Source organism: Myotis nattereri (genome assembly GCF_964212035.1).
Source record: "Myotis nattereri genome assembly, chromosome: 7".
NCBI lineage: Eukaryota > Metazoa > Chordata > Mammalia > Chiroptera > Vespertilionidae > Myotis > Myotis nattereri.
In genome coordinates this window covers 60,376,467-60,391,027 of record NC_138082.1, presented here as the reverse complement: position 1 = coordinate 60,391,027, position 14,561 = coordinate 60,376,467, and the positions used below count along the sequence as shown (strand labels likewise).

General features: G+C 45.6%; 1 protein-coding gene across 1 annotated transcript; it reads right to left on the bottom strand.

Moving 5' to 3' along the window:
- Nucleotides 1–5,345: 5,345 nt before the first annotated feature.
- On the bottom strand, nucleotides 5,346–6,819 carry RPRM (reprimo, TP53 dependent G2 arrest mediator homolog). Its single transcript, XM_081096346.1, has one exon. It carries the CDS (start codon nucleotides 6,565–6,567, stop codon nucleotides 6,238–6,240), a length of 330 nt encoding a protein of 109 aa, XP_080952472.1. The 5' UTR covers nucleotides 6,568–6,819; the 3' UTR covers nucleotides 5,346–6,237.
- Between the last annotated feature and the right edge of the window lie 7,742 nt (nucleotides 6,820–14,561).

The following is a 14,561-nucleotide window of genomic DNA, read 5'->3' as shown; positions in this document are numbered from 1 at the left end:
AAAATGTAACAGGAACAATTTATTATTCGACTTGTGTGGGTAGATCATATACCTTCATTATGTGTGTTTATCTGTGCCTGTGTTGTATGGTGCAAATGTATAGGAATCATCTCAATTTTTTAATAATCCTATATAGTAAAATCCTAATATGCTAAGTGTCTGGTTGTCTGTTCAACCAATCAAAGCATAATATGCTAATGATATGCTAAGGCCACTCAACCACTCACTATGACATGCACTGACCACCAGGGGACAGATAGTCGATTGTTCGACCAGTCGCTATGACATGCATTGACCACCAGGGGCAGACTCTCCAACTAGTAGGTTAGCTTGCTACTGGGGTTTGGCAAATCATGAATGAGCGAGATGGGCCAGAGACACCCTGGAGCCCTCCCACAGTCCCTCCCCAGCTGGCCAACCACCCACATCTCTCCCCGGCCCCGATCATGCACCAGTAGGGTCCCTTGACCTGGCCTGCGCCCTCTTGCAATCTGGGACCCCTTGGGGGATGTCAGAGAACCAGTTTCAGCCTGACACCACAGGCCAGGCCAAGGGACCCCACTGGTGCACAAATTCATGCACCAGGACTCTAGAATATTATAATGTACCATGTATACATGGGTGCTTAACAAGCACTATCTGTTTGAATTTTAAGTTTAGAAAATATTGCTATTTAAGGGAAACCAGTTTAAAATGGGGGCAGGGCAGAGTTTTGTTGCAACATTATCTCAGATGGGTTGACTTTTATGTATTGATCACTCTGCCTACATTTACACACTCAACAATATTTCAGCAAGCACTCAGCTACATATATTTAGAAAAGGATACTATGTGCCTATTATCCCTTCAAAACATACATGAATAATCAAGTAAATGAAAATTTGCTTTCTTTATTCTCAGTGTATACTGTATTGTTATTTGGGTTAAAAGCAGGCCACTGTTTGCAAGCTTGCTAAGGATTATTTTGAAATGCATCTAGTTATCCTTATAGTAGTCCCAGTAGAGGCTCCCTCTGAGATATTTTGAATTTCTCAAATATAAATAATACATTCAGACTATTTTGTTATCACTGTAAATGATTTATGACTTGCTGATAATATCATCTACTTTATTTTTCCCCTAAACTATACTTTCCACGAATTTTAAAATCTCAGTTGATGCTATAAATATAATCCTGGACTTTCAGACATGTTAAGTGTTTAAAACAATACAAATGTAGTATCTGGAAAGGAGGACAGGGTGAGGTTGGCCATGGAAGCAATTAACCATTGAGCATGTTGATTCAGATATTAGGAAACAGTTGCCACTGGTGGAGCTGACTGTAACATATCCCATCGGAGCTACTATGCACATAGCTAAGTGGGACTTGGCAGGTAGATAAAAGATTTGTTGATTTCTGTTTGGGGGATTGCTGTAGACTTGCTGCTTCAACAGGCTTTCAAATTGGGTTTGCGTCTTAGAGAACAAACTGAACCCTGAAATCCTTTCCTGGCATTGCAACCCCTCCTCCCCAAAGTGACAAGTATAATAAGCCAGTGCTAAGGAAGGCTCTTCAGGGGTTCTCAACCTTCCTAAGGCCGCGACCCTTTAATACAGTTCCTCATGTTGTGCTGACCCCCAACCATAAAATTATTTCCGTTGCTACTTCGTAACTGTAATTTTGCTACTGTTATGAGTCGTAATGTAAATATCTGATATGCAGGATGGATTTTCATTGTTCGCGACCCACAGGTTGAGAACCGCTGCGTGGGACCAGCTGCTGTGCGCTGTTGCAGAAGCTCGAAGGGGAACATGCTTTAGGGGAGAAAAATTGGCTGTTACGTAGTTTTGAAATACACCCGAAGTTCAATAAACAGCAGTGTGTATTAGTCTGAATGTGTGTACGCCTGTGGGAACCACTGCTGATTACTTGCTCCCGAGGGCGCTGGGCTCCGCTTTGCATTGCTCCGTCCAGTGAGAGCACAGAGATCTGGAGTAGTTAAGGCGCTGTCTGCCTTAGGTGGTGTGTGATCTGTCAGCTGAGAAACTGCTGTTTGCCGCGGGCTGGCTAGGTGTCTGAAATACTGCTGAGATTATTGTAAATAGCGTACGTATCCTGCGTCAAGGAGCATTTGACTTTTGGGGGGTGGGATTTTCTACCTGGAGGACCAAGATTGGAACCTTGGTAAAATATGTTTTTAACTTACCTATTGAAGAGATAGAGATCTAAAAAACATGTTAAGACACAAGGACATATGAAACAGACTAATTCAGTAGAATCTCAGAATTGGAATGTTTTATAATCCATCTTCCTCATTTTAGGGAGGAGGCTACTCAGGCACCTAGATACCAGAACCTGTCATTCTCACACTGTGGTCAGTGTGCCTTTCCCTCCCTCACCCAGAATTACTGCAGGGACATTCGGTAACAGGGCTGACCCAGGATCCAATGAGAGGCCAGGGTGGCTTGGAAATCAGAAAGCAGGCGCGGGGACCATCCACCCGGAGCCAGTGCGATCTTGGACTTAACACCGTGTGTGACCTTTGTGCTTAGACTTCCCTCAAGCAGTCTTCACTGTATCCGGTGCTCAAATTCTTGATACATTTTTTAGAGAGTGGAAGGATTCATAACACCATTCTTGAGAAAAATACCACTTACCAGCAATTAGCTAAGCTACTTATATGGAGGCCACCCAATTAGGCTCCGAGGCATCAGTGGCCGTCTGCACAGCCTGTGAGGGCTATAACCCCACCAATCCACTTGCTGTGTCCCTTGAAAACCTCTCCCTGCTTCCGATCCATTTCCAGACAGTTTCAGGGAGTATCAGAGACCTCCCCATGGGCCGTGTCATAGACAGCAAGCTTTCACAGGAAGCCATCTCTCTCTCTCTGTCGGGGCTTCCCCCTAATCACTGACCCAATGGTGGACTTAAGTGAGGGATGATAAAAATCTGCCTGTTTGCATCTAATTCTTCTCAGTTCCCAGTTTCTTAAAACTGATGTTGTTTTTCTTATGTGAAACCCAGAGAGTGACTTTTAAAACTCACCTTCCTTGCAGCACATCTGTGGGAAAGGACTGACACTCCGTAAACTCCGAACAGGATTTAAACGTTTCATTTAATGCATTTGTTAGGATCAGGGAAAAAGAGAGCCCAAAGCAGAGAGAGGCAGGGAGTGGTGTGGGGCCTGGGAAAGTGGTTGCTGGGTGGCCACAGGGAATAGGGAGTGTAAAAAGCTTCTCGTAGACATTGCCTCATCTATAAAAACCAAAGCCTCTTGGCATCTCTCTAAGTAGCAAATGGATCGAGAAGCTGGAGAGAAGAGTTGTTGGCAGGAAATGGTCCCCAGAGCTATGATATTTTCAGCCTCTGTGCATCTCCCTATAATGCACAGACCACGGATCACAGAGCTCAGTTCACGCATCTTTGCTACCTGAGAACTAAATGTTGCAGCTTCTGATTTGTCTGACAGCCACACTTTCTCGGAGTAGGAGAATTAAGAGGCTTTGTTGAAGTAAAAAGAAACTGAATTTTGCTTTTGAGGTGCAGCAGAGAGGAAAGCGGGGTGAAGAAGTATTTAGAGGAACAAGGATGGAGGAGATGGTAGTGACAGAAGCAGAGACAGTAGCAGTAGAGAAGAGAGTACAGGGAACTTGGGCAGGCTCTCTCTCTCAACTTTTAAGACTTCAGCTTTAAATAGAAATCTCTGTGTTCTAGAAACAAGTAATAACTGGCCTGGAGGTGTGAAACCTTTCTTGTGTCTGAAACTCGCTATGCACATGTACGTCCCACATAGCAGAGCCCAACGCAAGATTCCTAGCTGACTGGCTTTTTATCCCAAAATGGATTTCCACACAACACGGAATTCGCTGGGGGGCTAATAAATTTGTGGGGGAAAGGGACCCTCAGCAGATTTTGCAGCCACAGGAACTCTGAGTTTAATTTAAATGCCAGGTTAGTCCCAGAGTGAACTGGTTGTTCTGCTGTGTTTCTCCCTTTGAAACATGGAGGCAGCAGGTTCACTGGGTGCCAAAGAGACTCTCCACAAAATAAAAAGCCTCCATTTCCTGTCCTAAACATCTGCGAAAGTATACTGCCCTCCATGACTCGCCCTTGACTACACGTTGACCCTGCTCCTCTCCCCAGATTCAAAACAAACAAACAAGCAAACACAAAAAGCAAGCCAACCCTTACTGCTGAAGACAATAGACAAAACATCAAAACTCTTTTCAAGCCTGATGCTATTTAGCATTCAAAAATTATTCTAGGTCATAATCCCTGGCAAGATTTACTTTGAGAATGAAATAGACACTGAATAGTGGGCAGGATGTTAAAGGACATTCAAACCTCTGGGTCCCAACCCTTTGAGTCACTGACACTGTTTACACCAGTTGTGCTTCTTCCCAAGTAAAAGGGGCACTGGATTGTTATTGAAATTTTTAGTCTTCTCTCCGCTACTGTGAAGTTTTACTTGCTATAGCATAGCAGAGGATCCGAACCCGGGCATAAAAGTAAACTGCTCAAAACCTCTTGCCAAGTTCAAGCTTGAAGCTATTGCCTCCCCTGGGTGATTTTCACATTCACGGTTTTCTCTATTCTCCAAAACTGTTCCATTTCTGAGCCCTAACTGTGCCCAAGACCATCTGTAGCTCCACTTAGGCCCCACTTTCTCAGCTTGGGCTGTGACCCTCAGCTCTGACATTCAGGGCCTGGCTAACCCCCCTTGGACTGTTCTGCCTGGCTGGGCCCGATGACTCTAAATTCAAGAGCAGGTGGGTTCTCTTTTTAAATCTCATCCTTTCTCTAGAAAATGTTTAATTTGGCAAAGACAATGCGTCCCATGTTTTTGTAACAACGGCTTACCCCTGGGAGAATTAACGTCACTATGTACTTTTTAGCAGCTACTGTTCCTCACATTTAAATAATTTATTAATTTTTTTTTGAGCAGCATCCTGATGCCTTCTTGATGATATTGGTTGCCCAGGGGAAAGACGCCCTCCCCGAAGGCTGGCCAAGCCCTCTCTTCCTTTCATTAGCAGAGTAACCCTGTGTACCCGCCCCCTGAGCCTGCAGGGAAGGGTAATGTTCCCACTGGGCCCTCCTGTCCTCTCGCCTGGCTGAAGAGCTGAGTCTAAATGAAATATAAAATATTAACTGTCCGAGAAAACAGAGGGTGCTCCTCCTGGGCCTGAGGTTTGGCCACGGCTCACTGGGCTCAGGCCTCTCTCTCTGGTCCCCACCTCCTCCCTCGGTGGGAACCACGAGTGGAATCACAGCTCCCCAAAGCGAATTCTCTGGACCGGCAACCAGACTCCTTGCCCCGTTCCCTTCTGCAGGGAGCGCACAATGACCACCAAGAGGCCAGAAAAAAACACCACTTAAATATTGCATTTATTAAGGAAATGTTAAACACGAAAAATAAAAAGTCAAAACGGTGTCACGAATGTCAGGAGCACTTTTGAGGCATAAATCGTGCAGTCAGGAGCTACAGACACAGTTCTGCTTCGGGTCTTTGCCGGGGGCCAGCTGCGGCGCCAGCCCCGCTCTCCAAAGACCCAGTTGTGAATGAAATGAAAGAAACAACTCTCCCGTTCACATTCGCAGGCTCCCCCTCCCCCACCCTGTTCCCCACGATGACAGAACCCTAACTCCCGAGCAGGCAAACAGGTCACTAGGGCGGAAAAAGAGTTATCAAATATTTATAGTCAAGCAAACACAAAAACCCCTTAAAACGGCACGTTGCAATCAAGCAAAGGTATTCATCGCCTCTCCCGCCAGGGCTGGGAGGACCGGGAGAGAACGGGCGCCCATCCGGACACGGATTTGAGCCCCCATTAGTTTTGTTCCGTGGCGTATGCACGGATCGCTTTCCAGGCCATCGGGCATCCGGTGCTGGTGGGTCTCTCCCCTGCCCGCCCTCTCCACCTGCCCCCAGAGCTTGGCCCACCTGCGGGTGGAGAAGGGCCTTTGCCCCGTCGGTTTTCCCGCATCCCAAGCAGCTTCCAAAGTTTGCGCCCTCATCTCCCTCCTCTTGCCACTTGCTGCTCAGTCCAGAGTGAGGGCACGCTCCTCCTCCAGCCAGGCCTGGGGACTTTCCAAGAGCGAGCGAGAAACAGGTCGCTTCATCCCGAAAGGCAGGAGTCGGGAGAAATAATTGACTCCGACAGGTTTGCTTCGCCCGGTCTCGGATGGTGAGGGGGCGCGGCCGGGCTGGCGAGGTGGGGAGGTGTGGGGCGGCCGCCGCGGGGCCGGAGGGCCGGTCAGTAGGGCCCCACGACCACCGCCTCCACCTCCTTAGACGGTCTCCGGTCTTTCACCAGGAAGTTGATCATGCCCTCGGACTTGATGAGGAGGTTGCAGCCGAGGAAGAAGATGCCGAAGACCACGGTGAGCGAGAGCACGCACATGACGGCGATCTGCACCACGCGCATGATGTACAGGCTGCGCTCGTCGGGGCCGCCCTCGGCGAAGCCGTCGTCGGTCACCACGGACGCCTGGGTGCAGCAGCGCATCGCGCGCTCCAGCGCCTCGCTGCTGTTGGCCAAGAACAGGCCGGCCACATCCGTCTGGTTGCCCAGCGCGGGATTCATCGCCGGGGCGGGAGGGCGCCTAGGAGGCGCGGGTCCGAGGGGTTGGGAAGGCGGTGGCGCGAGAGGAACAGGTGCCGAGCGGAGCACTCCCTTGCAGACTTGCGCGCCCTGGAGCTGCTCGCTCTCTCCTTCCCCAGTCCCGGGCCGGTGAGAGTTTCCCAGGAGCCTTTCTGACGTGCGCCGCAGCCTGGCTGGTCTGCGCCGTCCGCTGCTACCCGGGCGGTGCTCGTTCCCGGCGCTCGCTCGGCTGGGGGCTGTAGGAACTTGGCGAGGCTGGGCCGGGAGGGGCGTGGGAGGTGCGGGCGCGGCAGCGGCTGGGCGGCTGCTCCGAGTAAACAGCGGCCCCTGCCGGCCGCGCTGCGGCTCTGCGTGCGCTGTGGTTGGGCGGTGGTGAGGCAAAGATGCGAACCTCCTGGTCTTGCTTTTCTTGCTTTGCGTCTTTTCCAGTTCCAAAGGCTAGAGAGGTCGTTGTACTTCTCTGGCTTGATGGATGATTAAAGGGTTTCGGGTTGGGGGGATGGTTGAGATCAGCTGAAAGTTTCCGAAGAACTGGGTCACACCAGCTCTGCGCGCTCTTCGCCGCCCGCCCCTCTCACCTCTGGGCGAGCAGTCCCAGGTGCCAGATGGCGGTTGCGAATGCACCGACCGGGCCCCTGTGTCTGACAGTGTCGCCTGAGAAGGGTTTCTAGTGGAGTAGGGTTGTCCCGTGTGTAGTTTTTAAAAGGCATCGATTTTAGAAAGAAAGAAAAGTAGGGAGAAAGGGAAGGAGGAAAAGAAGAAAGAAAAGGTGGGAGGAAGGAAAAAAGGGAGGGAGAAAGGAAGCTGTTAGAAAACAGCGTAAAGCGGGTTTTACACTGATTGTTAGGGCCAAGGAAAGGGGTTTATGGGAAGGAGGTGTTGTTCTTTGGTGGCGTTTGTGTGAAGGTATTTGCCGGGAGCAGGGCCACGGCTCTGGTAAGGGAGGGGAAGGTGGACAGAGAAGCCAGCCACGCTTGTAATCTTAATTGCAGATGAATTTTAGGATGTGTTTCTAATGTTTTTCTCTGTTGGCAGTAAATCGGTTGTTTAAGGGAATTGCTCATCACATCCATCACCTAGAATACTGGCCAACTGCTGGAAGCCCTCCCCATTTTCCATAACCTGATGTATTTCACCTTAGCCATTTAAAACAACACCACAGATGTTTTAGGGGCCTGATTGAAGATTCAGCTCATAATTTTGCTGTCAGTTTCAGTGAAATGTTATAAACTTGTCAGATTATTTCTTAAACTCTAGATTTTTTTTTTAAAAAAATCTTTTTTTCTGCCTTCCTTCCTCCTTCTCTTCCTTCCTCCCTTCTCCCCCCTTCAACTGTTTTCTTTCAGCTGGAAACCTTGAAGTGTAGTCCAAACTTTTGATAGAATACATCTACTAACTTTCTATTATAACGTAGTAGTGTTATGGTCACCAAAGGAGGAACGCACGAGGCCGAATGTGGTAAAGAATTATAAATGTATTAGATCATCTGGAGACCAGATGGGCTGAGCCCCAAAATGGTACCAGCGCCCAGGGACAGGGAGTCAGGGATTTTAAAGGGCTCTCGATGGGCTTTTTTGGAGGGTAATTCTCTGGGCCTGTCTGGTCTGGATCCTGGGCAACTCTGGAGGGGAAAGTTACTGGTCTTAGCAAATGGAATGTGGTCTAAGCGAAAAAGAATGTTGGTTGTGAACTGGTCTAAAGGTCAGTTTCCAGGGGTGGGGGGGAGCTGGGGGGGGGGCATGAGAATATTGATTGGATTATCTGATCAGACCTAACAAGTAGCTGTTACATTTTCAACGCTATTCTCAATTCTGTTCTATATGCTTGTTAAACTCTCTAATTTTTGTTTCCCCAAACATCACTTATTCCATTCAGAGGTTTCCTTAAATGCTTTTGTACTATTTTGTGGCCATGATAAAACTCTTTAGGTCAGAGTTTTCAATTTTTGATTGTATATTAACTTCAATAAGTTTAGTTCCTTCTAGATTGCATTTTTTTTTTTTCCTTTTGGGAGGATGTTTAGTATCTCAAGACCTATGCTGCTGGGCCTTGTCCACAATTCATCTGGTTCATTGCTCTAGTTTCCCATGTTTATATTAGCCTTAAATAATGCTCCATTCCCAATAATTTCTGTTTTCTAATTATTAATTGATCAGAAAAAAACTTATTTAAAAATCACTGTACAATCAGTCTATCTTAGTTAATATGGGTGACACTTAAGAACAATAAAACAGTCCTAGCTGGTTTTGCTCAGTGGACAGAACATCTGCCTGTGGACTGAAGGGTCATGGGTTTGATTCTGGTCAAGAGCATGTACCTCGGTTGCAGGCTCCCTCCCCAGCCCTGGTTGGGGGCTTGTGCAGGAGGCCACCAATCCATGTGTCTCTCTCACATGGATGTTTCTCTCTCTCTCTCAGTCTCTCCCCCTCCCTTCCACTCTCTCTAAGTCAATCCAGCCAAGCACCAGGAATGAATACAACTCGGGCCCACCCAAGAATGCACATAATCTCCTTTGTCTTGACTTTTAGTAAAACTTCCTGTTTTTTGCTATATAGAATAAACATGCTGTATCAGCTCTGGGTCCCTGTCCCTGTGTCTCCATCAGAGAACAGTGGTTCTACCTGGCCCTAGCTTTTTCCTTCCACCTCTGTGTCTGTCTCTTTCTTTCATTTTCTCAATCCCCAGCCACCCCTACTCAGGAACCAGACTGCTCTCTAGCAGCGTTGGACATGGAGAAGAGAGACATATTTACAAGGGGTGACCAGGCTGGCAGGGGAGGGAAGTTAGGGGCTATCAGGCTGGCAGGCAGAGGTGGTTAGGAGTTATCAGGCAGGCAGGCAGAGGCTGTTAGGGGTGATCAGGAAGGCAGGCAGGCTTTGAGGTTAGGGGTGATCAGGCAGGCAGGCAGAGTGGTTAGGGGTCAGCGGTCCCGGATTTTGAGAGGGATGTCCCTGAGGGGTCCCAGATTGGAGAAGGTGCAGGCTGGGCTGAGGGACCCCCTCCCATGCACGAATTTCATGCACCAGGCCTCTACTTTCACAATAAACATGTTACACAAGAAAGAAACACTTACCTGTTTTTCCCAGGAAATATCTATGACATATAGTAAATACATTCTACCAAGATATTCCAGGCTGGTATTGATGGGCATCTATACACAGTAGTCACTGGGTCTACAGTTTAAATAGTCTTGATGTACGACCAGAGGCTTTCAATGTTAAAACCTTTTTCTTGGTTCTTTCTTTGCATGCATTATGAAAACATTCAATAGACATTTAAGAAAAGAGAATATCAGACATAGAAAGGGTATTTATTATTTTGAGGCAAGCTTTTATTAAAAAAATAAGCTACATTATATTACACAGTGTAAATATGAGTAAGACTGAGCACGCATATTCATTCATAAAACTAGACTCAGGCCCAGCCAGTGTGAGGTCACAGTTTGATTCCCGGTCAGCCGATCAATGATTCTCTCTCATCATTGGTGTTTCTCTCTCTCCCTCTTCCTTCCTCTCTGAAATCAATAACAATATATATTTTTTTTAAAAAGTAGACTCAGCATCTGGAACACACACACACACATACACACGTGCACACACATGCACACACACATACACAAAGCCAGAAAAAAGCAAAATAGGTTATTGAACTACCAAAAGAGAAACAATTCACTTCAAATATGTAAATTCATATATTTTTACCCTTAGATAGACCCCTCAAATTCTCTCTTAAGCCTATGTACTGTTACTGTTTACATAATTTTAACTTTCTTCTTTATCTATTTTTCATGGTAACAGGGTATCAGTAGCAACATGGGGGCTGGAGAGAAGAAAATGGCGAGAGGTAGGTGCTTTACTACCACAAGGACTACCTCCAGAGAGGAAAACACATTAAATAACATACACAAATTTTCTAAGTGTACTATATTAGCTTGGAGATATTTAATAGAGAGACAAACAGTTTTAGATGATTAAGAGTCTAACAAAACATGTAAAGTCATGGACTTTGAATCCTACTGTCTTCACTTACTAGCTACGTGATCTTGGAAAAGTTTCATCACCATCATGTATCTCATTTACTTACCTGTGAAATGGGAGTGATGTTTCACAGGATTTTGGAAGGACTGATTTGCTCTCCAAAAATAACTTAGAGTAGAATCTAGTCTAGTAGCACATAGCAAGATCTCAAGCAAAAGTATCTTTCTGCAGCTCCTGAGGGGGCATCGATATGTATAAATTATTAAAATAAATAAAGGTTACATTTTGTGTAATATTTCCTTTTGAGAAGGCTGAAAAGTGAGTGACACATTTCAGAAAGATTTCTATATGAAGTGATTGACTTTGTTAGGTAAAGAATTCTAAGTGTGTGTTCAAATCAGAACCCTGGTGAATTGCTGGTAGGAATTTAAAAGGGTGCACCCTCTGTGGAAAACGGTATGACTGTTCCTCAAAAAATTAAACATAGAATTACTACATGATCCAACAATTCTATTTCAAAGTATATACCCTCAAAAATTGAAAGCAGGCACTTGAACAGGTATTTGTACACCAAATTTCATAGCAATGTTATTCACAATAGCCAAAAGGTGGAAAAAACCCAAATGCCCATCAGTGGATAAAGGAATAAACAAATTATGGTATACATATGCATGCAGCTTTAAAAAGCAATGGAATTCTGGTACATACTCAACACGGATTCATGCACAGGTAGGGTCTCTAGCGGCTGCAGGCTGCCTGCCAGGGCCTTTCTTTGTTCTGCACCACATTAATATGAGCTATCGAACTCCCAGTCTGTTGAACTCCCGAGGGGATACTTTGTATATATTAGACTTTTATATATATATACTAGGGGCCTGGTGCACGCAATTTGTGCACTGGGTGTGTGTGGGGGGGAGAGTGTCCCTCAGCCCAGCCTGCCCCCTCTCACATACTGGGAGCTCTCAGGCGTTGACCCCCATCACCCTCCGATCGCCTGATCGGCCCCTTGCCCAGGCCTGATGCCTCGGCCAGAGGTGTCAGGCTTGGACAGGGGACCCCCATCTCCCCCCAATCACTGGCTCTGGCCCCCGCCCAGGCCTGAGGCCTCTGGCCCAGGAATCATGCCTGGGCAGGGGACCCCCATCTCCCTCTGATCGCTTGCTCCACCCCCCGCCCAAGCCTGATGCCTCTGACCCAGGCTTCAGGCCTGGGCAAGGGGACCATCATATCCCCCCAGTCCCCGGCTCTGCCCCCCACCCAGGCCTGATGCCTCGGCCAGAGGAGTTGACCCTCATCACCCTCCGATCACCAATCACCGGATCGGCCCCTTGACCAGGCCTGAGGCCTCCGGCAGAGGTGTCAGGCCTGGGCAGGGGACCCCCAGCTCCCCGCGGTTGCAGGCTCCGCCCCTGCCCAGGCCTAACGCCTCTGGCCTAGGCGTCCGGCCCGGGCAGCGGGGACCTGCAGTGGCAGCGGGGGGTGCCGCAATCGTGGGCTTCGCTTTAGGCCCAGGCAAGGGACCCCTAGCTCCTGGGACTGCCAGCTTTGACCGTGCCCAGCTCCCATCGCTGTCTCCACCCCTACTTCCTGCTATCACTGGCCAGGGCGGCAAAGGCACTTGATTCTCCGATCATGGCTGGGGGGCAGGGCAAAGGCGGCCTCTTAGCTCCCCCCTGGGTTTCCGATCACTGTCAGTGGCAGGGGGCTTCTTCCTGCTTTCCCTTTCGCCTCCCTGCATTGTGCCTACATATGCAAATTAGCCGCCATCTTGTTGGCAGTTAACTGCCAATCTTAGTTGGCAGTTAACTGCCAATCTTAGTTGGCAGTTAATTTGCATATAGCCCTGATTAGCCAATGAAAAAGGTATCGCTGTATGCCAATTACCATTTTCCTCTTTTATTAGTGTAGACTAGAAGCCCGTTGCACAAAGATTTGTGCAATAGGCCTTCCTTCCCCTGATTCCTGGAACCGGTTTTCCTCTGGCACCCAGGACCCAGGCCTTTGGTCCGGCTGCAGCGAGGATTGGCCTTTCCACTGCGGCCAAGCCTCTTCAGTCTTCAGTCTTCAGTGTTCACTCCGGCTGGAGCCTTCAGTCTTAGCTCCACGCCTACTTATGCAAATTAACCACCATCTTTGTTGGGTTAATTTGCATAGTCGCTTTGATTGGCTGGTGGGCATAGCAGAGTGACACCAATTTTCATGTTTCTCTTTTATTAGTGTAGATAGGTACCTAGAATAAGCAAATTAAAAAGACAAGAGGAGAATACTTGTTCTCAGAGACTGGGAGGAGAAGATAATGAGGAAGATGAAAAAGTGTGATGGTTGCACAATAATGTAAATGTACTTATTGCCACTGACTTACATACTTCAAAATGTTAAAATGGTAAATTTTGCATTATAGGTACTGTACCACAATAAAAATCCTAAATATTTAAATTAGATTGAACATAAATATTAGACATAAATTTCTGAAATTCAGAGAACTTAGAAAATAACACCTAAAAGTAATTTATCTCCCCAGAGTTCAAATATAATCACCCTTAGTAATTTAGAATATTTTCATCCCTTCTTTTCCTATGATTATTTTAGCTTAGTCTTGCCCATGCAGTAATACAATTTATACCTTACTGTTCCCCCTTAACCTTGTATTTTCTCATGACATAAAAAATGTATTATATGTAGACTTTTAATGAGTATATAGCACTTTATTATGTGAACATACCATCATTCACTAAGCAATTTCCCTATAGCTGACCAGTTATACTGCTCTCATATTGCTACTGAATCAATCACAAACAAAGAACATTTTTTTGCTCATAAATGTTTTCTATATGTAGATTACATAGATAGGATAAATTTACAAAATTGCAATTTTAGGGAGAACAATATTATTATTATTATTATTATTTTTAAAAAAAGCAACACAGCCGAATTGTAATAAAGGTTTCTACCAATTTTCACTGCCATTTGGAAAGTATACAAATATCCATTTTATCACACTCTCTGGGGTGTTTTCAACTTTGGCTACATTTTAGAATCATCTAAATGAGCTTTTACATTTGGTTTATAATCAAATCAAACCCATAAGGATTAAATAGGAACCCTAGTGTGTATTTTTAAAAAATTTCCCAAGTAATGCAGTGACAAGCCATGGTTGAAAACCACTGCTTAGAGTAATCTTTTCAAGCTTGCTCTAATGTAACCTGGATGGGGATAGGAACTGAATGATTCCCAGGTCTGACTGCAAGCCAATTGAAGCAATTTCCCTAACTTGCTTCCTGGGTTCATCCACTGGAATTCTATTTTGGTGGATTTGGGATGTGTCCTATAAATCTGCATTTTTAACAAGTATCCCAAGAAATGCTGTTCTTGAGCATCAAGTATTATGATTTTTAAAAATTATCATTGCAAGTTTGATAGGAAAAAAATAGTACCTTGTTTGAAGTTACATATTATCTTTGAGGCCAAAAAATGTTTCCACATAAGTGTTACAGAACTATATATCTTACTTTGTAATCTTTATGTTTATATTCAGGTCCTTTGTCTATTTCTCATGTGATATTTTATTCATATTGATTATACTGATTTATAATAAGTCTTTATCAAATATATTAACTGTATGTATGACATATTTATAAATATTTTTCTAGTTCATTTGTCTGTTAAATTGGGCTATATTCTTTTTAGCTATATGGATTCTGATTACATATGTCTACTGTTGTAGATACCTCATATAAATGAAGCCATACAGTATTTGTCCTTCTGTGATAAGCTTATTTCACTTAATATGAATTTGCATTTTTTAGCAAGTATCCCAGGAAATGCTGTTCCTACACCAGACCCATATGAGAATTAGACAAAGGACCTGAATGAATCAACATTTTTTATCAGCAATGTTTTCATTGCTTTTATTTCTCGATTTATTTTTTTACTTTTAAGGGGAAAACACATATTTATTATATCAGAGAAAGTTCTTTTACATAAGACCCCTCTTGGGGA

What these genes read in the sequence shown, in the direction of transcription:
- RPRM (XM_081096346.1), bottom strand. Translation starts at nt 6,567, where the DNA reads ATGAATCCCGCGCTGGGCAACCAGACGGATGTGGCCGGCCTGTTCTTG.